Source organism: Mustela nivalis (assembly GCF_964662115.1).
Source record: "Mustela nivalis genome assembly, chromosome: 7".
Lineage (NCBI taxonomy): Eukaryota > Metazoa > Chordata > Mammalia > Carnivora > Mustelidae > Mustela > Mustela nivalis.
In genome coordinates, this window is record NC_139026.1 from 37,425,136 (window position 1) to 37,450,418 (window position 25,283).

A 25,283-nucleotide genomic window follows, 5' to 3' on the forward strand; every position below is an offset into this window, starting at 1 on the left:
AATACAAAAACCCATATTCATAACTATTGATTCACCATACTTTTTCATTAACTGATACATGAAGGAAATTGAAGAACTTCTACTCCAACTTCAATCTTTTAGAATTCTCATTTTTTACTGTTTTCTGTAATTTTCTATAGAATAAAGTCGGAACAATAGTGGATTTCATTATTACACTGCTTTGCCAAGAAAAAAACAAGAAACAGGACTGCTTATAAGATTAAAGAATTTAATTTCTTGGGTAATAAATTTGATTTTCAAATATCTTACTACTGATGGTCACCTTGGGAAATAGGTATATGTTAATTAAATATATTATACTTTAGTACTATATTGTATTTATATATGATTTACTGCATTATATTAGTTAAGGTAATTACCAATTATTTCTCACTATGTGATATAAAATAAAATTTAGACTTACAAGGACCTCTGAAATCATGATGCAAACTAACTCAGTTCCTTAAATTTAATTTTATTGGCCATCACATTTCCTATATGTATATGCCAGCAGAAAGAAGCATAAGGTATTCTTTTTTTTTTAAAGACTTTATTTATTTATTTGACAGACAGAGATCACAGGTAGGCAGAGAGGCAGGCAGAGAGAGAGAGGAGGAAGCATGCTCCCTGCTGAGCAGAGAGCTCGGTGCTGGGCTCGATCCCAGGACCCTGGGAACATGACCTGAGCGGAAGGCAGAGGCTTTAACCCACTGAGCCACCCAGGCACCCCATAATTCTTATTATAGAAGAAATATAATAAATGATACTATTTCATTTTAAGATCCTTAATTGAAATATATGATGAAATAATTTCATGTAGTTCAAAACTTAGTACATTGTCACTATCAAACAAAAAGGAAATTGAAATATATTAAGAAAAAAATCTCTAATTTGCTATGACCTGGTTAATTTCTTTGTTTATAGTTTCCATGAAGTACACTCCTCTAAGATCAATCTTGCGAGATGAAAAAAGATCCTTTTATATAATCTATTCAGAAATTTCTGTTGGCACCACCATAGCACATCATTAGTTTACAAGTTTGCCATACATCATACATTTCTGCAGAAAAGACCTTTCAAAACTATCAATAGTCGGTTGAGTAAACATCTAATAGACAAATACTTTGATAACCCTGTATTTAATGCTACAGCACAGTGGTACAGCTTGTCCTGAAAAAGGTACAAATGTACTCTGTAGCTTCCTATCAGCAATCACACTGTTTCATTTTTCTTTTTGTTTTTCCAGCTAAAGATCACAATGCAACTAAATAGCCCTAAGTGTCCCCAAAGAGCTACTGTGTGTTGTATAAAGGCTAAGTAATCCCGGCAGTGTCAAGGGGTTACTGTTCAGCTGTTGGAGATCATGAGATGATATCTCAGCACTCATAAAACAGAGGAATCAAAACACAGGGGTGTACATGGAAGTGTACAGACCGTTATGACAGTCCTGGAAGTTATCCACAAGGAACGTTAACACCTTGGAAGCCAAAATAACACGACCGAATCAACATTTACAACTTCTGTTCAAGATTCAATCTAATATGTGGGGGAAATTTACGTGGAAACATTCATGCTAATATAATGATAATTTTCTATTTGGCTCATTCCAAAGATACGGAAGACTTAAAAAAATCTCTGGGATCTCTTCTTTTAAACATTTTAAATGTATATTTATTCTGTACAAAAAAATGACTACCCTGAATTACCTATTTCCTAGAATTATTCCTAAAATGTCAATCCATAAGGCACAGTAACAGAAACACAGAGATTTCTTTAAGGTTGTACATTTCAATTCAGAAGAGTGAGGGGGAGATTTTGGCCCCTGGGATTTGAAAATGTCTTCCAGTTGTAATCTTTGGTCTGGATATTTACATGGTGGTCTCTTCCCATTCCAGCTCAACATCACCTATAACATAAAGTAACATGTCACAAGAGAGAACAGAAACTACCAGTTCAAAAGATTTAAGTGTTTCATAGCAAAAATAGAGCGCAGATACAGAGGCTCTTACCTTACCTTGGATTAGAGAGAAATAATAAAAATTTGCTATATGCACTAACTGAGCTTCTAAAACATTTTCATCTAAAACATTAAATTTAATTAAATCTATGCTCCTGGTACACTAGCAAATTGGTACATGATGCCTCTTCTGTTTACCTTCCATGGCATCCAAAGAGTCCATCTTCTGAAGTGCTGAATAGTTAACAAAACAGATGGGCTGATTACTTCCTTTACTTGATAAAAGATCCAGAATGCACTGGTATAAAAAGATATACTGTGCCTAGACACCAAAGAAAGAGTGGTTAAATAAATGGGTAGGGTGGATTTTTAAAAAAATTATTTTTTCTTATAAGGGGAGCTATGCTGTTACAGTGAAAAGTAAGGCTGAATTTAAAAATGTTAAATCGCTAAATGAGAAGCACAGAATTTACCATGTATATAAATGATTTTGTACCATTTCAAACATCAGGTTTTCTAAATTCCTATGGCTTCTTGTAGCTTCAATTTTTTTTTTAAATACTTATCATTAAACCCCATACTAATTTGTTCTTGCTTGCTGTGATTATAAAAAGGTGGCAAATTAGGTTATTTAAATCTGTTTATGAATTTCCTTTTTCTTGTTAGGTCTAAATGAGTAATTTTCCTTATAAACAGTTTTCTTGTTAGAATGATTAGAATGGCTATTCGAATGCAGATGATTCATTTGCTTTCACTATCTGGGAGTGAGCACATTTACACACCATCAGCACATTTAAAATATGTTTGACAATTCTGTTAATCACCTGATATTTGGCCTACCCAGTGTCAAGTATCTGTTCTTTATTTGTAAGTACGAGGCAGTTGATCACTGAATTATCCAAACACCCATGCCCCAGACAAGGACTCCTGTTTCATCTGAATGTTTAGGCTAAATTCAGTATTGTCTAGGTTTTTTCAGTTTTTTCAGTATAATTCAATAACCTGTTAGCATTTCTGACTTCGGACTTTCCCAAAGTTCTTAAGGTTAAGTCATAGAAAATCACCCTCCTTTTTACAAAGGAAACATAACTGATGTTAAAGGAACACAATCCAATATTTATACTCTACATATTACCTATTATCTATGTACATATGTATATTGACGATTTAAATAAGATGTCCTCTAAGGTGACCATCTTCAGAACTCTATGTTCATATCCATTTTTACTGTATCTCAAAACCTTTTTGGAACTCCTCTACTGAAACTGTCTTCAGAGACTGTTGGTCATTGTTACGAATATCTATTTCTTCATGAATTACAAAACGCTTCCACAAACATCTCCTCAACAGAATGTCAGTTCTGGGATTGCAGAATCCTGTCACATTCACGACTCCATTCCCATTACCTGTAATAGTGCCTGGCATGTAGTAGTTACGTAACAAATGTTTGTTGACTCAGTATCATTTAATTCTCACAACTAGCCAACCTTTACCATTTAAGGAAGGATTTCATTTGGAGAACATTTAGAAGTCACTAGGGATTAAGTTTTGTCAGCCAGTGGGCGATCAAGTTACATGATTCAATTTTGGTAAGAAATGAGGTGTCATTATACAGTAACGAAAATCCTGTCGAAATTGCTAGTGAAGTACTTCTCATGGTAGTTCTGAAAAAAAGTGTATTCAAGTACATGTCACACGATGAGTAACATCCTTGGCAAAAATATATGGACCTAATATAATTTCTTTAAAAACAACAATCATTTGAATTGATGCGTTTTGGTAGTTCTTACAAAATCACATTTGAATTTGAAGTCACATTTGATATGTTATGCTTCAGACTGTCCCGATCTCATTTTCTCCACTGGAAAGAATGATAGGTTTAAATTCTGCCAGCAGGCCAGGCTGATTTCCAAAGGGCAGGACTGTATTTTCCAAGATCCCTCTTGCCATGATGTGTTATTGCCAAGGAGGCAGTGGAGAGTTCAGTTCTAGTTCCTGCCTTAGATAATCATGGTACCTGAAGAACAGAACTTGTCTGATGTTTAGCTTCCTCATCTGGAGGATCATAACACCTATGTTGTGATATTTAAAGGACTTACTATATATGTAAAGTGCTGTGCAAAAAACTAGGCAGCCTAAGTATATTAGCTTTTTTCTTTTTTTTTTCCCCCTTCTATCCAGAGACTTCACATCAGTAAATTTCTAGGAAAACCAGAGCAGGACAGGGACTCATCCAAATTAATCTTTATTTGATTAATATTTGATCCCTAATGACTTCTAAATGTTCTCCAAATGAAATCCTTCCTTACATGGTAAAGGTTGACTAGTTGTGAGAATTAAATGATACAGAGCCAACAAACATTTGTTACATAACTTCTACATGCCAGGCAGGCAGTACTACAGGTAACGGGAATGGAGTCGTGAATGTGACAGGATTCCACCCTCCCAGAACTGACATTCTGTTGAGGAGATGTTTGTGGAAGCATTTTGTAATTCATGAGGAAATAGATTTTCGTAATAATGACCAACAGTTCTGAAGAAAGTTTCAGTAGAGGACTTATTTGAGGGTCTGATAGCCGCTCAGGATGTTATCTCACTGAGGCCTATTCTCTCAGAAAGTTCTTGGGGCGACTATGAACTGTTTTTTGGTAGACAGTGAAAGAGCTCCATGTTCTCTGCTGGGTCTAGGCCATGCCCCCAGAGCAGGGTTGTAGTGGTAATATATTCTGAGGTTCCCACCACCCCGCCCCTGCCCATGGCTACTGTAGTATGTGCTGAGATCGCATTCTTCATCCAAATGGCAATCACTCCCGAGTGCAACAGAGGAAAGTAAGAAACCACTCTTGTGCAAGGCAATCCTGATTTGTAAGGGCTGGAGCCAAGGACTGTGGTCATTTTCCTTTTTATCATCAAAGAGAAAAGATGGTAATGAGCAAAACTTCTGGGAAGGAAATCAGGTGAAAGAGAGCTTCCGAGTAGCAGCTTTTCAGCACAGAGGGAATCCAGCAGAATTCTGTCAGATAGTTACTGCACAATGGAGAGGGACTGTGTGTTTGGTGCTTTAGTACTTTCTCTTATTTAATACTGACCATAAGCATGTGAGAAGTATAACATGATGATTTTACAAAAGAGAAAAAACTCAAAGCGGCTAATTAAACAAGTCACAGAGCCAGCAATTAATTCAGCAGCCGAGCTGGAATCCTAACTCCATTCTCTGACTTCAAAAGTCATGCTCTTTCCCTCCCCTACCCAACTGTAGCATATTGCTTGGGCTGGTTAGACAAGCATAATATACGAAGTTGAGAGCATATATTGTGTACTAAATTGTGTGAAATTATTAACAGGCATTCTTGAACACACTGTTTACCAAGTTCAGTTCCACAAAAATATAGAGCTTGGCAAAATAGTTTCAACTTTTATTCCCTGAAGAGTGACTCTAGTTTCTAGAAGGAAACAAGATCCCGATCTGTCCCACCCTCTATCCTATCCAAATCTTGATCAATGTCAAGAACACGGAGTACCTGTGCGCATGAGTAATCTAGGGACACGGGAGGAGAAACACTAGCTTTCTGCTTATTCTTACTGTTAACAAACATAAAAAAGAATTTGGGTTTTAATAATGGTTCATAAATAGTTGGATTGATATTGGAACCCTTATCATTGAGAACAAGCTACCTAATTTGTGGGCCCACTGCAAAATGAAAATGAGAGTGTCCTCCCTCAAAAATTATTAAAGATTTTCAAGACAGTGAGAGCAAACACTAAGCCAGGTGCAGGGTACTATTGAATATGGGGCCTGTGAGATTGTGCAGGCTGTACACCCAGGAAGTCAACCCTGGTCACAAGTTATCTTCCATTTCTGAAGTATCCTAAGGGTAGAGTGATACTTCACTCCTTTGTTCCCCTTCAACATATAGGGGAATGGATATGGATTCCATTACCTAGTTTCACCTAATCATCACAAAATTGCAGTGGCTTAAAAAGACTCCTACAAAGAGACCCTGGATTGAAGGTAGTATTTATCATGTGAGCCCAGATGAACGACAAGGAAACGGCAAGGCTGATGTTCTTTGTGCTTCTAGAATAAAACTTATAACCATTGAGGTTAAAAACAACCATGTAAGGAAATCTGACAAAAATCTAGATCATTTTTTAAAAAATAATAAATAATGTATAATATATATTTATAATATATAATATATATTTAAAACCACTATTGAAACAGAATTATCTCATGCTAAGGATCATTATCTTAATGATAATATGAAGGCATCACAATTACAAGATTTCAAAATATTACTTATTTGATCTTTATCTGATATCTTTGATTTCTCATTTTGTACATATGCATTTTATAATTTATGTAATTGCTCAATCTACATTTAAAAATAAATATAGATTTATTGGAATTGAATGCCCAAGCATTCTTCCTGAGAGGAATGTGCAGTCCACAAAGTTTAAATGTCTCTGGTCTAGAGCAGCATCTTTCTAATAATATTAGTGTTCCCCTATATGACATTATAGGTTCTGTGGTCAAAAGAGGTTCAAGGATTTCACAATCATGTAATTTTGGGAAATAATGTTTATAAGGGTTCTGGCTCTATAACTGTCAATGTACAATCACATAGAGCCTTTAAGAAATTCTAAGATCAGTTTAATTTCTTTTCAAACTTATTTAGCAAAGAACCTTTTTTCTCACATTTTTAACAACTGTGATGGTGCATGTGTTTTCTAGTAGGTATTGCAGAAATTACAGCAAATCTAGATATTTACCATGAGAAAACTTCCACTTGAAAAGTATAGAAATATCAATCCAAATATACAGAGAAAAATCTTACATATTATAGTTAGACAGACTCTGGCTTGAATTTTGGTTCTGAAACATTAATTATATAATCTTGAAATATCACTTAAATTCCTTGGATGGAATATCTGCTTCCCTATTTGTAAAGCAAAGCCAAAAATACCTAGTCTGTTGATTAGTTTTATTGATACTGCTTTACAAATAAAAGATTAAATAAGAAAATATATTAAAGGATTATCATAGAAGGTGGAACTCTCTAGACACCCACTATAAGTTTTTGTCTCATTACCATTATACTATGTGATTTTTTTAATGAAGAAAAATCTACATATTTTATAAATGTTTTTGCCTTTAAACCAAAACAAAACAAAAAACTCCCAGGGAGAAACTAATATGACAACTGTTTTGAGTACTAACATACAAAGGGATAAATATGAACACGTGAAATACATAGAACCCCGTAACAGTCAATATTTTAAGCTTTTCCCAAATATAACATTTAGCATGTTTATAAAAGAAAATGATCTGATTCATTTCTTAAGTTTCCCCAATTTCTTAGTATTTCCCAAATACTAAGGACATCGATTTTTGAATTGCTTTCTATATGCCTATCAGTAGAAACAAGCTAGGATGAGCAGTCAGTAACAGTACTGAGGGGTGACTGCCCCACGTGGGATGTCCTCCCCAAACTTCCTCCCCTCTAGGGGGTTTATTATCTAGAAAAAGTATCTACTCTGCAAACAAAGTTTCAAGTCCATGCCCAACCAGACTGCTGCTGCTAAGATCCTCCCTTGTAGAAAGTGCAGAGCTGACACTAAACACAGTTTAGCGGTCTTACCAGGTTCTGTACCATGCACATTCTTTCACTTCTCAGTTCAGCTACTAATCCATATATATCCACAAAATCGTGGTCATTTATATGTTGTGTCAAGTGGTCCAGAGCAATAAAAACTCCAGTTCTTCCAACTCCAGCACTGCGGGAGGAATAAGATTATACAAACATTGTTCATCATGTTGATAGTGATGAAGAAAGAGAACTGTGAACTATGGTAGTAATATACTCTCAACAGGTCCTTTTCTTACTTGGAGGAACTTTTTTTTTTTTTAAAGATTTTATTTAAAGATTTTATTTGATAGACAGAGATCACAAGTAGGCAGAGAGGCAGGCAGAGAGCGAGAGGAGGAAGCAGGCTCTCCGCGGAGCAGACAGCCCGATGCAGGGCTCGATCCCAGGACCCTGGGATCATGACCTGAGCTGAAGGCAGAGGTTTTAACCAACTGAGCCACCCAGGCACCCCTTGGAGGAACTTTTTTTGGAGAGTCTTTAGATTTGTGTTGTTACTGAGACTGTCTAGATAGATCAAGATGATTAATATCAGCACTCTATCAAATGTTTGAGGTTTTGTTTTGTCTGGTTATTTTTTCCAGTTGAACTTTTCCACTTCTTTCGTATTATAAAGGAGATAGTTGGAGAAGTATAGAGAAGAGTTAAAAAAAAAAAAAAAACTGTTGAAAATTCTTGGGGCGCCTGGTGGCTCAGTCAGTTAAGTGTCTGTTTTGGGTTCAAGGTCATGATCCCAGGATCCTGGTTCTCTGCTCAGCAGGGAGTCTGCCTGCCCCTCTCCTTTCGCCCCTCCCCGCAGTGCGCTCCTTCTGCTCACTCTCTCTCTCAAATAAATAAATACAGTCTTTTAAAAAATTGTTGAGAATTCTTAACACCAGAAACTTTGTATTGAACATATTTTTGGTTACCAATAGAAATGCTAAACATTAAAAACATCCTACTATTTAGTCCGATAGCACTTCTCTGTATCTTGTTGGTAATCTCTTGTGTGTTCTTTTCACTTTCTTTTCTTAGATTTTTTTTTTACTTCCTATAGATAAAAAAACTGAAAAGCTATTTTTTAAAAAAAAATTAGTTTAGCACCCAGGGACAAGTATGTGCTCCATAGAAACATTGAATTGATAAACTTGACAAGACTTGGGTGCCTGGGTGGCTCAGTGGGTTAAGCCGCTGCCTTCGGCTCAGGTCATGAACTCAGGGTCCTGGGATCGAGGCCCGCATCGGGCTCTCTGCTCAGCAGGGAGCCTGCTTCCTCCTCCCTCTCTCTGCCTGCCTCTCTGCCTGCTTGTGATCTCTCTCTGTCAAAATAAATAAATAAATAAATAAATAAATCTTAAAAAAAAAAAAAAAAAACTTGGCAAGACTTATGCAGAAATTCCCATTAGAAGGACAAGAATCTTGGTATTTGAATGGTTAACCTAGGAAGTAAATATAAAAAGAACAACAAAAGACGTTTGGCAGGTCACCTGGCCTTATAAATGTTACTTTGAACAACATAAAAATGCCATTTTGTAGTTAAGAAATAGTCGAATCTTAGCAATATCTCATGATTCAACCATGTAAGAAATAATGAGCATTTCAATGTAAATTCGATTATGGCAACACATGCGCACATATGTTGAACAGTGGAATCTGTCATGACATCATTCAACATACCTCGAGTGTCAGAGCCTGTCCTAGGCATCTGGGGTACAGCTGTGAACAACAGCACAGAGTCCCTGAACTTATGGAGGTTACTCTCTAGAGGACAGAGAAGGGCAGTACATAGCTAAGTAAGCATGCATAGAATGTGCCTGGCGGTAAAAAGTGCTAGGAAGAAAGATAAATCAGGTTAAGGAGAAGGCATCTCTGATTATGTAATATTTGAAAAGAAACTTGTGTAAGAGAGCCCACAGTTGGGTCTTTGGGAGGGGAGCACATAGCTCAGGGGAGTGGGGGGAGAAGGGATTTGAGTGGCATGAGTTCTGTGTGCTAGAAGAAGAGCCGGGAGCCCAGATGGGCAGAGTGCAGTGGGGAGGCGAGAGGGGTGAGTCATCAGAGTGTGCTGCAGGGCTGCAGGTGGAACTTAGGAAGAACAGAGTCAAGGATGACCCCACGGTTTTGGCGCCACACAGAAAGGATCTGCCTGCCATTTGCCAAGATGCAGGTTGAGAAGCAGGAGTGAGTTTGGAGACTGAATCAAGCATTCTGTTTTAGACACATCACATTTTCAGAGTTTTGTGGTCACTCAGGTTGTCACATCGAATTAGCAGTTAAATGTATGTCTGAGTTGAGGTGAGAAGTTGGAGTTAGAATAAAAATTCAGTAGACAGTTTCAAATGATGCTAAAAGAGAATTATTAACATGAGCATGCTTTTTTCTGAACTCTCTCATCCATTTCAATCACAAAGAAGGAGATTCTCTCTCTTTGATTATGGATTGGAGTATAGTTGACACACGGTGTGACAGTAGTTTCAGGGGCGCAACATAGTGATTTGACAAGCCTATGCATTTTGCTGTTTATTACAATGTAGCTACTCTCTGCTCTCTACTCTGAGGCTACAAAGGTGATATTAGGTCCTTTTCTAACAGACTTCCCTGTCAGTGGCACTGTATGTGCAAGATACAGAGAAGCCAAAGGCAGCTACTGCCCATTAAAGGTTTTAATCATCAATGACCCAGCTTAAAAGCAATCATCAACTTTAGAAGAAAACTCTTACACTATTTACACTATATATTATTCTGTTGAAAATGTTATGTAGAAGAAGGAGAAATGGAATTGGGAGGGTAAAAATAACACTTTAACTTTTGTTCTATATGCTTTTTAAATCTAAGCATTATTTAGATATTTTATAATTGAATCTAAGCATTTATGTATTACCCTTATAATTTTTAAAAATCCACAATATTCCTGGAAAATATATAATCATTTAAACTAAATGGTGAATTTTTTTCCTCTAAATAAGAGTAAAAATTTGGATGGATTGATATTTTCTTACATCTTTAACCACATTAATTATAGTATTTATCTGTTAGAAAAATTATCAATTAATTATTAGACTTATTATAATTAATAATGTATTAATTATTAATGTGACTAAGATACTATTACCTCAATTTTTATTACAGTAAAGGATACATAACATAAAATTACCATTTTAAGGATTTTTAAGTACACACATCTAAGTTGGTGTTAAGCACATTCACAATGCTGTGCAGCTGTCACCACCATCCATTTCTAGAACTTTTTCATCATCCCAAATAGACATTCTCATTAAACAACTAATTAGACAATGTACCCACTAAATAACAACCATCCTTCTCTCTCTCCCTTGAGTCCCTGGTAGCCACAGTTCTACTTTCTGTCTCTATGAATTTACCCATTCTAGGTATCTCCTGTAAGCTAAATCATAAAATAGTGTATTATTACCTACTTTTTCTCTGGTTTACAAACCAATTATCAAAGAGACTCAAGTTGAGACTTATTTAAGTTTATTATGTTAGAAAATAATCAAATCCATCTGTTCAGAAAAAACTCTGAATTCTAAACAATCTTGAGTTCTATTTCTTAGAATGTTAAATACCAATTAAAAGAAAGTGGAGAAAAACTTCAATTTATAGTTATATTCCCTTAAGTATGTCCAAAGATCTAGTCAAAGGAAGACACGTGTGTAGCTAAAATTTGTAAAAATTGTTGTCATACTTGGGTTGCTCACTTAATTTGGTCTTTAAATTTTGTTTTCTTTTATTCTTTGTAACTCAAATCCAAAAATTTGCTTTTATGAAAAAAATTTAAATTATGGTAGTAGGCTAATGCCAATTGACATAATAAAGGATCAGATGTTTATCTGTAAAATTCTTAAAATCTCACACACACACACACACACATACACACACACACACACACACACACACACACATCAATGAGGGTCTACTATTAAAAAAAAAAAAATTGAAGACTTTCGTTTGAGAGGCATAATCCAGTCAAGAGTTCAAAAAGATTCCCTTACCAGTAAGATACTTTCCCTTGCTTTTAGACACCTTCACTACTCATTTTATTTTTGCCATCTAACCTTTTATAAAGTTAAAATTTGATCCATTATAACCAGTAAAACATCTGAAAACTGGAAATTGGAATGAAGCTACATTAACATTCTGCCAGAAAATAACCAATGGTATCATGATAATAAAAGGACCACATCGACTTTAAAGACCATATCTAGTGTTTCATATAGATTCTGGAAGTATCTTCCTTACCTGCAGTGAACAATCATGGGTGTGGTGTCATGCGCTCTGCTTGCTCGAACCAATTTTACAAAGTGAACTAGAGGGGCACTGTTTTCAGGGACCCCGTGCTCAGGCCAAGCAGTAAAGTTACACTGTCGAACAGTCATGCAGTCTCCATGCTAGGTAGTGTGACAGATTAAAGAAGCATGACATGATTATTATAGTATCACGATGAAGGTTTAAGGCAGCTGACATCCTACCTTTTGAAGGTGATCTTTTAAAAATGACTATTTACCAAACAGAGGAACCTGTTTTTCATGATTTCCTGCAAGACAGATCTTCTATGATTGTTGCAATAAAGCAAGTTGCCTTCCAGTATGAATGGAACGAGTAAAAAAGCTTGCGAACAGATGATAATATAGAGTGTTTATATTCAAATGTAGTGTAATATTTGGTAGCACAAGAATAGGAGATTTTAAAATAATTTCGATCCAAATTTAAATAAACACATTCACCTATTATTCAAAACACAAGTATTGAGTGTCTGATAATGTCAGAAAGTATAAAGATCCTTGTGCCATTTTCTGTCAGTATAGGCATTGATATGAACTGATAAAGTTGGGATCCCACAGTCTATCTTCAGTATCAGTTCTGGATTAAATAGAAAATCAAATTATTAAAATAAAGAGATGACTGATTAGGGAAATTCCTGTTTTAAGGAATTTAAAATTTTTCACTTTATAGTTTCTTCATCAAAGAAAAACCTAATCTATAATTTCCTTCTTTTTTTTTTTTCCTCTTGTCTACCTAAGAATTTGATGTTCATTGGTTAATATAAACTTTAACCATAAGATTTGGAATTAAACACAGTGACCTAGATACTGAAGTCAGTTATCAAAAATTTCTGTTTAGAAAATAAGAGGAAAACACTGTTGAATATAGAGGTATTGTAGCAAGGGACAGTTCTAGAAATTAATTTTACTTTTAGACAGAGCACTCATATTGTGTTCCCCTCCCCTCCCCTTGTTTTACCCTTTCAATTTTCAGATCCCTGATGGTCCAGTCTATTTGTACATCCTCCATTAGCTTTGTAATCACTATATCTCCAAAGACGGTAACTGGTTTGTTGTCCTCTGGCCAATACTGATGGCATCTGATCTGCATTCAGAGAAAATCACCAGTCATAAGAACCATTGTTATATGGATCGATATATCACAGTTATTGCTACTAAGTTAAAACTGCCTTATAGATGTCCAGGTTATTGATGACTCACAGTATTAGCAGAAATTGCCACACATATATTAAGACAATTGTAAAATAACATCTTGTGAACAGATTTTCAAATAACTCACCCTTCCTTTTTCAAAACACTGAGTTAGCATTACTAATGTTTTTGCTCTGGTTTCCCATACCATTCTCCAAAAATCCCCAACTGTTCCTGGTAATGGACCTTGAGTGGCAATAAATTCATTTGGACATAAGTAGCCCTAGAAGGATATAATGACAATATTAAATCAACATTTATACATACAGTATTTTTTAGTTTTTGAGCAATAGATAAAAATGCACTAATTGTAAAATATCTAATAGAATGTGGAATTCACCCACAATATCATTATCCAGAATGAAATGTCATTAACATTTTGGTCAATTTCTTTACAGTATTAAAATATGTACATTTCTCCATTGATATAATATTTATGAGTTCCTACTGTGTGCCAAGCACTGTCCTAGGATCTGGAGATTCATCACTGACAAAAAACACTAAAATTCCATTCTTAGTTATTTTATATTCTCTATATTTATACAAATAAATATACTGATATTTACTTTATATTATCTATTTATTACATATTAGGGAAGATAGACATTAAGTCCATTAATAAGTCTGTTAAATAAGCAAATTACATAGAACCTTTAAAAGAGGTATATGTTATGAGAGAGGGTTTTCAGAAAATTTGATGTTCAGAAAAGACTCACTGATGACATCTAAGGAAAGACTTGAAGAAGTAAGGCAGTAAGCTCTGCAGGATTTTGGGGCCAGTGTTCCTGGTAGAAAGTCAAGTGTAACATTAAAGAAAAAAAAAAGTGCCTAGAATTTTCTATGAACACTAAATGGCTAGAGTGGAGTAAATGAGGAGGGGACAGATAGAGAAGATAACAGAAGAAAGAACGGAGGAGGGAGGATAGGATGCTTTAGGTCCTAGCAGGTAATTATAAGACTTCGGTTTTCACTCAGGATGATCTAGAAAGCTGTTGGAAGGTTTTAAATATATAGAGTGTATGGTTTAATAGTTTTACTCTGGTTTCTGAGAGAAGACCAGCCTATATGGGTTAAAAGTGAAAGGAGAGTAGCTAGAAGGTTATTGCAACAATACAACTAAGGGGTTAGTTAGGGTGATAACAGGGAGGATGGTGAGAAACGAAAGGATCTGGATATACTTTGAAGACTGAGTCAAAAGAATTTGTTGATGGACTGGATATTGGGTATTAAAATCAGTAAAAATTTTAAAGGAAGGTTTGGAAGACTTTGGGATATGCAGGTTTGAAGGGAAAATTGGAAATTCGTTACAGACCCGTTAAACTTGAAATCCTTGTTAGATATTCAAGTGGGAATATTATGAAGGCAATTGGGTATATGAGTTTAGAATTCAAGAAGAAATCCAAACTGGAGACATAAATTTGAAAGTAATCAGGCAACCCACGGAATGGGAGAAGATATTTGCAAATGACAGTACAGACAAAAGGTGGATATCCAGGATCTATAAAGAACTTCTCAAACTCAACACACACAAAACAGACAATCATATCAAAAAATGGGCAGAAGATATGAACAGACACTTCTCCAATCAAGACATACAAATGGCTATCAGACACATGAAAAAATGTTCATCATCACTAGACATCAGGGAGATTCAAATTAAAACCACATTGAGATACTACCTTACACCAGTTAGAATGGCAAAAATTAGCAAGACAGGAAACAACATGTGTTGGAGGGGATGTGGAGAAAGGGGAAACCTCTTCCACTGTTGGTGGAATGCAAGTTGGTGCAGCCACTTTGGAGAACAGTGTGGATATTCCTCAAGAAATTAAAAATAGAGCTTCCCTATGACCCTGCCATTGCACTCCTGGGTATTTACCCCAAAGATACAGATGTTGTGAAAAGAAGGGTCATCTGTACCCCAATGTTTATAGCAGCAATGGCCACAGTCGCCAAACTGTGGAAAGAACCAAAATGCCCTTCAGTGGAGGAATGGATAAGGAAGATGTGGTCCATATACACTATGGAGTATTATGCCTCCATCAGAAAGGATGAATACCCAACTTTTGTAGCAACATGGACGGGATTGGAAGAGATTATGCTGAGTGAAATAAATTAAGCAGAGAGAGTCAATTATCATATGGTTTCACTAATTTGCAGAGAATAACAAATAACATGGAGGACATGGGAAGATGGAGAGGAGAAGGGAGTTGAGGGAAATTGGAAGGGGAGGTGAACCATGAGCACTATGGACTCTGAAAAACAACCTGAGGGTTGTGAAGGGGTGTGGGGGGGTGGAGGTTGGGGGAGCCAGGTGGTGGGTTTTAAGGAGGGCATGTATTGCATGGAGCACTGGGTGTGGTGCAAAAACAATGAATACTGTTATGCTGAAAAAAAAAAAAAAAAAAAAAAAAAGGAAGTAATCACCACACAGATAAAGCACAAGATTAGATAAAATTATCAAGGAAATGAATTCAGAAAGGAAGAGTAAATTCAAGGATTGGGCTCTAGATAATTCAGGTGTTTGGTGGTGAAGGAGAAAACAGAAAACCAACCACACTGAGATGAAAGAGTCAGAGCTGTAGAAGGAAAATTGAACACTTGTTCCAGGAGCAAAAGACAGAGGCCATCTACATATGGATGCCAGAAGAAGAAAGTATTTCAAGGATGAGGACAGTTAACACGAATCAATTTATAAAATGTTTCTCCTGGTCATCTGCATTTTCCTTTCTCAGGGACTAAATGTACTTTGGCACTATAATATTCTATCAACGTGGGAACAACTATGATGTTTCTGATGTTATTACAGCTCCTTTGCATCATGGCCTTTAATCTTTAACTTCTAATTATGGTAAAAAAATCTCTCAGGTTAAAGTAATATCAGGCATAGGGTTTAGTGCCTTTCTCTTGTTCTATTATGTTTCCATTGTTAATTTTCTTGAAAGCCCTTCTAAACTCATTTGTAAAGTTAGTGGCTGTTTATAGGGACGCAGCATCTCTTTCCCTCCCTACCTCTCTCCCATAGTTCTTTCATCATCAAACTGTTCCCAGCTCTCTATGAATCCTAGCTATGCATAGGAGCGCAATTCTTAAGGACAGGTGAGGGCAGAGAGGTAAAGTTAAATTAACCTAGTTACAGACCCTGACCTGGAGTTTCCCAATCTTAAAGGATATCCTTCAGATGTACTTATAGTATCTTACTTCTCCCTTTTTCTCTCCCAGACTTGAGTTCTTTTGCTTTTCCATCTGAAGACTAATTATTCTGTTTTCTTCCCTACCTCCCATTATAGTTCTCCTCCCTTTTTCCTCTAGCACTGGGACATATAGGAATCCAGAAACCATTTGTAGATGGCCTCTGTCTTTTGCTCCTGGAACAAGTGTTCATGAACTCTCAGATAGAAGTGTCATGGAACAAAACGGGGGAGGTGGAGGGAATTGATACATCTGACCTTTCTTTCTGAGACGTTTTCACTCTTTCTGAGGGAAGATTGCCTGAATTTGGGGATGGCAAAGTAAGGGCCATTGTGGTATCACGGCTTTTCTATTTCCATCTATTTCTGGAATTCCAAGCAAAGAAGATTTACCTAAAGCCTAAGAGCAGCAATATCCTTCCACTCCAATTCTGAAATCTGCCTTAACCTACATTAAGATGTTTTCCATCTGGGCCTGCTTCCCATGCAGCTCAGTAATGATTATGCATATCATTACATATGGGTTATAGTGACTTTGTTGTAAGATTTATTATATTACAACGTCACTTGATTATAGCAGGATATATATATTCAGAATCCTTAGTTTTATTGCTCACCCTACATTATCATCTTCTTATAGCTGCTTCCTGACAACCTGTAATATTTAAAGGGAGCACTGGGTGTTCATGAATATTCCTTTGTTTATGTAAATCTGTTTGGTTTAGTTACACCTACTAAAACTGTCAGTTTCCTTTCTAATCATATTCATACCCTATACTGTCACCCTATGTCTGGTTGAACATTAGAGAATGTGAGTTATTCTTTTGTACCTACTTATTAGTGAATAAAAATGGTACAAACAAGAGATACAACCATTTGTGCTTGCCCTGATCTGTAGTATCACAAAACATATGATCACTAGCACATTGATTAAATTTAAATGCATATATGCAACATTCTGTAAATCAAAGTAAAACTTCAACATAGTATGGAGTTTGGGCTGTAATGAAAATTAGTAAGCACAAGATTTCACCAAAATCTTTAGAGAAGAATTATATTTTCCAGGGCATCAATCATTTGAAAAATGACTAAAATATGTCACCACAGTAGACAACGTGTGTGGTTTTTCAAAATGGATTTAAAGTTCTTGCATAAAAATAGGCTGGAATTCAAAGGATGCTTTAACTCCTACAAACACTCGCTCATTTCCCCTATTAAAAAAATCTCAAATTCTCTCTTTATATATTCCTTTCAGAATAAGACCCAATATATGATTGAAATTTTGGAGTCATTATCAACCAATAAAGAATTTAGAATGAAAATTTCCCCCTTAACAGGGGTTTCAAGGGAACGAGACACAGAAGAAGTTATGTTAATGGGGAAAAGCTGGAGCAACACAGAAGCAGAGTCCCAGTGGGACTAAAGGGCAGGCCTGGGAGTGACCTATGAATAAGAAAAGAATACAAGACTGTGGACACTAGAGGAAACCCTCAAGTGTCTGTAGGGTCACCGTAATAAGGATGGCTAACTTTGCTATATATTAGAATTGAACCCAGTGGGTGAAAATATAAGGGGAAAAATCTTGTTTTTATAAAAACAACGATATATTGGAGCTGTTCAGAGATAGAGTCTTCTGGCTTAGGAGAAAGTAGGTGAATCAATGCCAAGAGAGGCTAACATCTAATTATCAGGATTTTTTCAGAAGCAGCTTTGAGGCAAATGGTTGAATTTAATAACCACAAGGTCAAAGGCAATTCCATGTGTCAGCCCTGGTGCTGGTCTTGGGTACATTTCAAGTTTCTATGTACCTGTGATAGTGATGAGCCCCGAGAGCACAAGAGAGCCATGAAAGAGAGGGAGAGAGAGATCCCTAAAACACTTTGGTGTCATTCAATTTTTAATCCAATACAGTAAGCATTTATTATCTATGATGTGCCAATTAGTACATTAGGCATGTAACAATTCATCTCATGTTGGTTCATTTATGTTTTTTGAGCAGCTACAATGAATGCACATTCTACAGGTAACTGAGGATCAAAGAAGAACATGACATTGTAGTCTCCTTGAAGGACTGAAAATCTAGATGGCAAAAAGAGCATAAAATTTTTATATTGTATGGACATAACTATATTTGACTTTTTCTTTATAAGATAGATTGACAGACATCATTGCATACAAAGAATTTACTGACAAACATTAATTAGAGGAACGGCCTGGGGATATGTAGCTTGAAGTTATGTATCTGTCACTTGGTAAATTGAAATCTCTATTAGGAGCCCCCATTTTTGCATCTATAAAATGGGGGTAACTAGTGTTGTTGTAAGGAATTTTATGCACATAAAATGCATAGAGTTTATAATAAATTTCTTATTTAAAATAGTTGGAAGAGTAACATAATCAAAGTATTCATGTTTTATAAGAATATAAAGCAAAACAAATAGTAACTTACAGAAACATAGCTGGCATTAATATAATCTGATCCTGGAATACTAGCGTCAGCTATCAGCTTCACTCTGTTATTATTATCTAGAGGAAAATATAAGACAGTAATGCTAATTCATTGTTTAAATTGCCACTACTTGATTTTACTATAAAAGTAATACAAAGAAATTCATGATGTAACATTGAATATCACAGATGGTAGTAAAATTAAAATAGAAGTTCCCTCTTATCCCATATTTCCACTACCCAGATACAATGACTATTAATATGTTCTTGTATATATTTCTAGAATCTATCCAATTTCATAAAAACTAACCATAAATGGAGTGATAGACATTCTTTTTTGCATTTTTTTCATTTACCTATATCTTTCCATATATTCATAAACAAAAATATCTAGGTTATTATTTTAAACAGTCATATCATATTTCATTGTTCAAATATAACATACTAATTTAACTCATGATGATTTCAACTCACCTCATTTTGTTATTGTAAAATGATACGTAAATATAACTAAATTTTTTGCCTATATGTTGTGGCCTATTTATAGAATACATTACGAGCAGTAAAATTCCCGAATACTGTCATGCATTTCAAATTTTGAAAGATATTGCCAAATTGTTCTCTAAATATATCAATTTATACTCTGAATAAAAGTGTTTGAAAGTGAACAATTCTGTTTCCTTTTACTTTCTACTACAAGATATTGTTAAACATTTTAGTTTATGATTATTTTGATAGATACAAATTGATGTCTCATAATAGTTATTCTTATTTCCTTAAATATAAAAGCAATTCAGCTGAGCTTCTTTGCTTGTGTATTGACCATCTTAAATACCGTTTTCATTAATGGTCATTTCATATTATACTATTTTTCTATTTAAAAATATTTTATACAAAGATATATCATGTTACAATTTTAATACACACTACATGTATTGAAATATTCTTCTAATTTTTTGACCCTATCCATCAATGTACCTAGCCTAGCTATCTTGCCATACATAAAATGTACATTTTTTAATAATCAAAATTAAAAGTTTTTTTCCTCAGAGCATCATGATGACTTCTTGTGTTATTTCACACAAATGTGTCTTTCATAGCAATATTATTATTTTTACAAATCTTCCATTCATATTTTCTTCTAGAACTTTAATGGTTTTTCTGCTTTTAACTATTTCAATCTTTGATCCATTGGGATTTATTATTATTTTTTATGGAAGTAGGTAAAATCTATCTTCTATTGTTTGTTTCTTTGTTGCCATTTGGAGCAATGAAGTCCCAGTTTCTTAATATTTCCTCACTTCCCCCTTATTCAAAATACCACTCTTATTATACACAAAATTGCTCCATGTATTTCTAAGACTATTTCTGGACTATTTATTCACTTCCATTAATTTATCTGCCCATTCTTTCTTTAATACCAAACTTTTAATTATTATTCTTTAGACTATTTTAAGATCTGATAACATTAGATTCCCCCAATCATTATTTTTCTTCAAAAAAGGGGCTCATATTATTTTTTTTGAGGATTTTTACCAAGTTGGTATATGGATATCTCAATTGGAATGTCCAGTGCTAATTTTTTTTTTTTTTTTAAAGATTTTATTTATTCATTTGACAGAGAGAGATCACAAGTAGGCAGAGAGGCAGGCAGAGAGAGAGAGGAGGAAGCAGGCTCCCTGCCGAGCAGAGAGCCCGATGTGGGACTCGATCCCAGGACTCTGAGATCATGACCTGAGCCGAAGGCAGCGGCTTAACCCACTGAGCCACCCAGGCGCCCTGTCCAGTGCTAATTTTAGCAAGGAATGGAAATGATACAAAATACCTATTATACATAATTATTTTGATTTTTTTTTTTAAATCTCATTGGGAAGGCACTCAGTAGTGGAGGAAAATGGGTAAATGGTGGGTTTGAATTCCAGAATTCAAATGAATGGCCATGCATTTAGAGCCGTTCAAATATGAGTGGCTTTAGGTGCATTTTAACTTCTCTGCTCCTTCACTACCTCGCCTATAATATACAGTTACAATATTTATTTCGTAGAATCCTCATTAAGAAAACGTACATGAAAGCTTATGGAACTTCTAAAGCTGAATAGGATTTGATTAAACTTAAGCACATGCTACTTTTCCAACTTTGCTGTATTGTTAGTGATTCAAATGACCTGTCTGATATGCTTAGAGATGGGGAATGTTTAAGCAAATTTATGCAAATGATTTATGTCCCAAAGACTTTGAATTTGGTATGACCTAACTATTTTAATGACATTGTGGCTATTCCTGTAACTTAGGAAGGGAAGCCATCAGGTTTCTGTTCAAGCGATATGCCTGCTTGTAACTATATGAGTCAACCACAAGCTAAAACTTTTCTTCGTGGTGTTGGAACATTTCTGAAGGTCATAGTGTCCTGTCAAACAGAGATTTGGAAATCTCTTCTGCAAGCATTTGCTGCTAATTCTAGTATCTTAAAGCCCTGTAAGCTAATATCTTCTAAAATGCACTGTGATATTTGAAATCCTACTTCCTGCATTACTCAGGGGAAACAATGCACTTCACTAAGCTGTCTCAAGCTAAAATTCAGAGTCTATTAAAATGAATTCATTCTCTACGGGAGGAAAAAAACGTTTCTTCAGCTTAATGGCTTCTCTGCAAGCACAGTGGGAGAATATATTAAGTTTAAACATCTCATTTGCTTGTTCTGTGTGTGTGTGTGTGTGTGTGTGTGTGGTCGGGGAGTACTTGCCATCAGAAGTGGCTGAGTTTAGAGCTTGTCTTCTCACTCAGGTTAGGGAAGTGGGCTTGTTATATCCAGACTATACACCCCAAGGGCCTGTTATTAAATCTTATTCACCCAAAAAATTAACAGCTTTAAAAATAAGCAATCTATTGATAACTAACAACCATAAGAATTAACATCAAGAGCTTTCCATGTTCCAGTATTGGGCAAAGTGATTTACGTAATTATTTCATTTAATCCTCCCTATAACCTTATGAAGTGGACACCACGGAACAGTATGTCCAGTCACTAAGGCAGCTAGTAGGTTCACAGGATTGTAGCCCAGGAAGTTTGATCAGAGCCCACACATTCTTAACATTTTTACTACATAGCTGGCAGTACATAGTTAGCTGGATCAATAAATTATTCTCATCACATTCTTGAAAAATAGAGAAATCTACCTAACAAAATTATTTCTTATAGGAGCTCCAACTCTCTAAGAGCACAGTTAAGAAAAAGATTTTCTACAAATGCATTACAGGATATTGAATGTAGATGCAATACACTTGAAAAATTATTGTAAGTTTTCTGTACTGAAATGAAGAAGAAAGCAGAAAACAATTGGACATTATCCATTTGACTCTAGCAAAGGTGAAAAATGTATGAAATGCCAATTATAATATCCCAAACACTCTTGATTTATAACATAATTCCATCAGCAACAATTACTTTTTGTCTTAGCTTCTTAGATTAGAAGAAATTGGGCAATCAGACTTTTCAGGTCTCCTTGTTGTTTTAAGGTTATTTACTTTCCTTGACTGCTCTTATTCTCTTCCTATCCTGTAAGTAATAATCTATATGGTCTGACTTTTCTTTCAGCTGTGATGTGAATCTGAATAATAATGTACTGGGATCTTAATAATAAAAGAGTGATTAAAAAATATCTTGGGTTGCCTGGGTGACTCAGTCAGTTGGGCGTCTGACTCTTGATTTTGCCTCAGGTCATGATTTTGGGGTTGAGAGATTGAGCCCTGTGTCAGGCTCTGTGATCGGGCAGAAGTGTATGCTCTGCGTGAGATTCTATCTCTCCCTCTCCTGCTGCCCTTCCTTCTGCTTGCACTCTCTCTCTCTCTCTCTTAAAATCTTTAAAAAAATCTTGCTACTGTGTCAAATTTTTATGTATTTTAAATTAGATACTCTTTGGTCTTTGGAAATAAGTTAGCTGTATTTGGTTTGCTTATTTTATATATACTGATGTAAGTTACTCCAGCCAAATATATGATTGTAAATAAATATTAAATATTCCATAGAAACTGTCTTTTTAAAAAAAGATTTCTTATTTATTTATTTTTAAGAGAGAGGGAGAGAGAGAACATGGGAGCGCACGAGTCAGGGGAGGAACAGAGGGAGAAGCAGGCATCCCACTGAGCAGGGAGCCTGGTGCAGGACTTGATTCCGGGACCCTGAGATCATGACTTCAGCTGAAGGTAGACGCTTAACTGACTGAGCCACCCAGGCACTCAGTAACTGTCTTTCAATCAGATTATAGTGTTTATTTTCACAGAACAGCACTGAATAGGCATGCACCAGTACCAAAGAAATTTAGGTAACGACAAATATAAAAACATGAGAATTTCCGTTATCTTTTAAATTTACGATGCATCGAAACCAGGTTAACTCTCTGAAAAGGAAAACAAAAGGACCTATTGAGAAACTTTGTGCCACAGAAATTTAGAGAGTCTATACTAACATTCCGTACTTCCTACAAAAGAGTCTGATTTGTCAACTTGCTCCTAAAGTCATTTACTTATGACTTGCTTTGTTCCAGAAGGGATTTGGGGTGATTAAAGCTATTTGCATTTTCATTTTATCCTAATTGTTGGGAATTAGCAGATTCCACTAGATTACTACTTCCTATATCACATTTCCCTAAATTTGTTTACTTCATGCCTCAGTTATCCTTGAGTTCTAGAATATCAGAATTCAGTCCATGTCCTCCTATCTACATCCTTTATGATTTTACACTCTGTTATTGTATCCTTCTTCAATCTATGTCTTTCTAGACAGAAGAGTTAATTCTTCAGTAAGGAATTTTCCCAATATAGATTTGAAAATGCACAGAACATACAAAAATGTATATTTATTAAAAATACTTTCAGATTAGGAATATTTTAAAATTCTAGATTTTGAAATAATAGTAACAATATTTTAGAATATCACAAAAAGCGTATTGAATCAGAATATAGATAGGAGGCACATCTGTTCAAAAAATGTAATATCAAATATATAGCTATTATGATCAGAATTTTTCTTTCACATCATTGCTAATTCTTAAAGTGACAATACAGTTTTTCTTATTGATTGAAAAATGAAGATTTATTTACTATGGTGAGACACTACCCTGTTTCCTTTGTAAAACCAATCCTGGTAAGCACACATTTGCTTTGATCTCCAAGGAATATTTCTCAATACAACTTTTATATTCTATAAGAAAGCACTGCCCTGCTTTTAAGGGAAATGAATGCACAAAGTTACGTTTCTCTTTTCACTGGAGAACTAGATTTGTAGGAAGATGTTAGAGAGATTCATTACTTGGGTTAAATTACAAAGCTAAGAAAATATTAGGTCTACAGTTTCTTGCACCTGCATAAGTGAACCTTGTATGAACAAGCTGAAAATCATGTACATTATCTTTATTAAAGATTAACAAAGCAAGAGAGATACAATTTGAAAATTACTGCTAATAAAATGCATTATTGTAATTTGATTAATATGTAATATAATAGGTTTAAGAAATAAAAAGACTAAGATGCATTTGGTGCTCATTTTAAAAATATTTTTCAGGTGGAAACCAGAGACAGTAAGGGCACATACATGGTTTTATGTTTGGAAAGCGGTTTTTTGCTCGGTTCCAAGGCAGATCAGCATCAGTTGAAGAAAGATCCTGAAGAAATTTTGGTAGTTCCTGTGGAATGAAGTCATTGCAAAGTTGAGATTTATTTCGGAGGTAAACAAGAAATTCTACTTAGGAAAAAAACATTCTTTATTCTAAACCTTTTTACTTTTAAATTATAAACACCTCTCATAAATGCAGAAACAAGGTCAAATTAATAGCAATGAACTTCCACAACCGTTTACTGAAAATGTCCTGAATAAAATTGGCAAGTTGGGCTGTTGCTTCCTCTGGGATAATTTCTTTGTACTTTTGGAAGCCCTAAGATGTGGAAACCGTATTAATAATAGCCTTCTCTATACTTTATTAATGGTTTCATCAGGAACACACTGATTATTATTTAATATTTTAATGTCTACTTAGTAGGGGAAGGGAGTTCAGTGATTTATTTTTTGTTTTTTCTCCTCAGGCAGTGTGATTTCATGCCTATTAATTGGTACAACATTGGTCAGTTTAAGAAGATGCCAAAGGTCAATTTCCGTTCTCAGTAGGCATTGTTAAATCGATACTGGAATGCAAAGGTGCGACTAAGAATTATCAGACACAGATGAAGGGTCAAGGAGATCCGTTATTGACATTTTGGTAAAAAATGATATTACCCCTTCATCCTTAAGAAAGTTCGTGCAAGAAAATGCATTCATTATTTTGTTGAGCTGGTGTTTGATATTTACAAAGTTTATAGTTTTTCATTTTAGAAATGTCTCAACTTGCCAAATTCCTTAAAAAAGTATTAAGAATTTGTGTTTTTACAGTTTTTTCAACATTTATTAGATGAGTCTCCCTTTCCCCCTTATTCTTCCTCAGAAAGAAAATCTTTGCCTGTGGTTATGTGCAGTGTAAGCATTTGAAATCTGGTGTATTGGCATAAAAGGCTTAGAAAAAATGTGTTTAACTAAGTA

The 25,283-nt window shown here is 35.1% G+C and overlaps 1 protein-coding gene across 1 annotated transcript in view; it reads right to left on the reverse strand.

Moving 5' to 3' along the window:
• Window positions 1–533: 533 nt before the first annotated feature.
• Window positions 534–25,283, reverse strand: part of PTPRQ (protein tyrosine phosphatase receptor type Q) — a 198,273-nt gene continuing 173,523 nt past the window's right edge. Inside the window, exons 37-44 of the mRNA XM_082742760.1 lie at window positions 24,306–24,396; window positions 18,717–18,793; window positions 13,165–13,299; window positions 12,844–12,969; window positions 11,842–11,990; window positions 7,600–7,735; window positions 2,156–2,279; window positions 534–1,906 (exon numbers count right to left, since the gene is read on the reverse strand). Of these exons, the coding sequence (XP_082598886.1) occupies window positions 1,869–1,906; window positions 2,156–2,279; window positions 7,600–7,735; window positions 11,842–11,990; window positions 12,844–12,969; window positions 13,165–13,299; window positions 18,717–18,793; window positions 24,306–24,396 (876 nt within the window). The 3' untranslated portion in view covers window positions 534–1,868. The remainder of the gene's footprint in view (window positions 1,907–2,155; window positions 2,280–7,599; window positions 7,736–11,841; window positions 11,991–12,843; window positions 12,970–13,164; window positions 13,300–18,716; window positions 18,794–24,305; window positions 24,397–25,283) is intronic.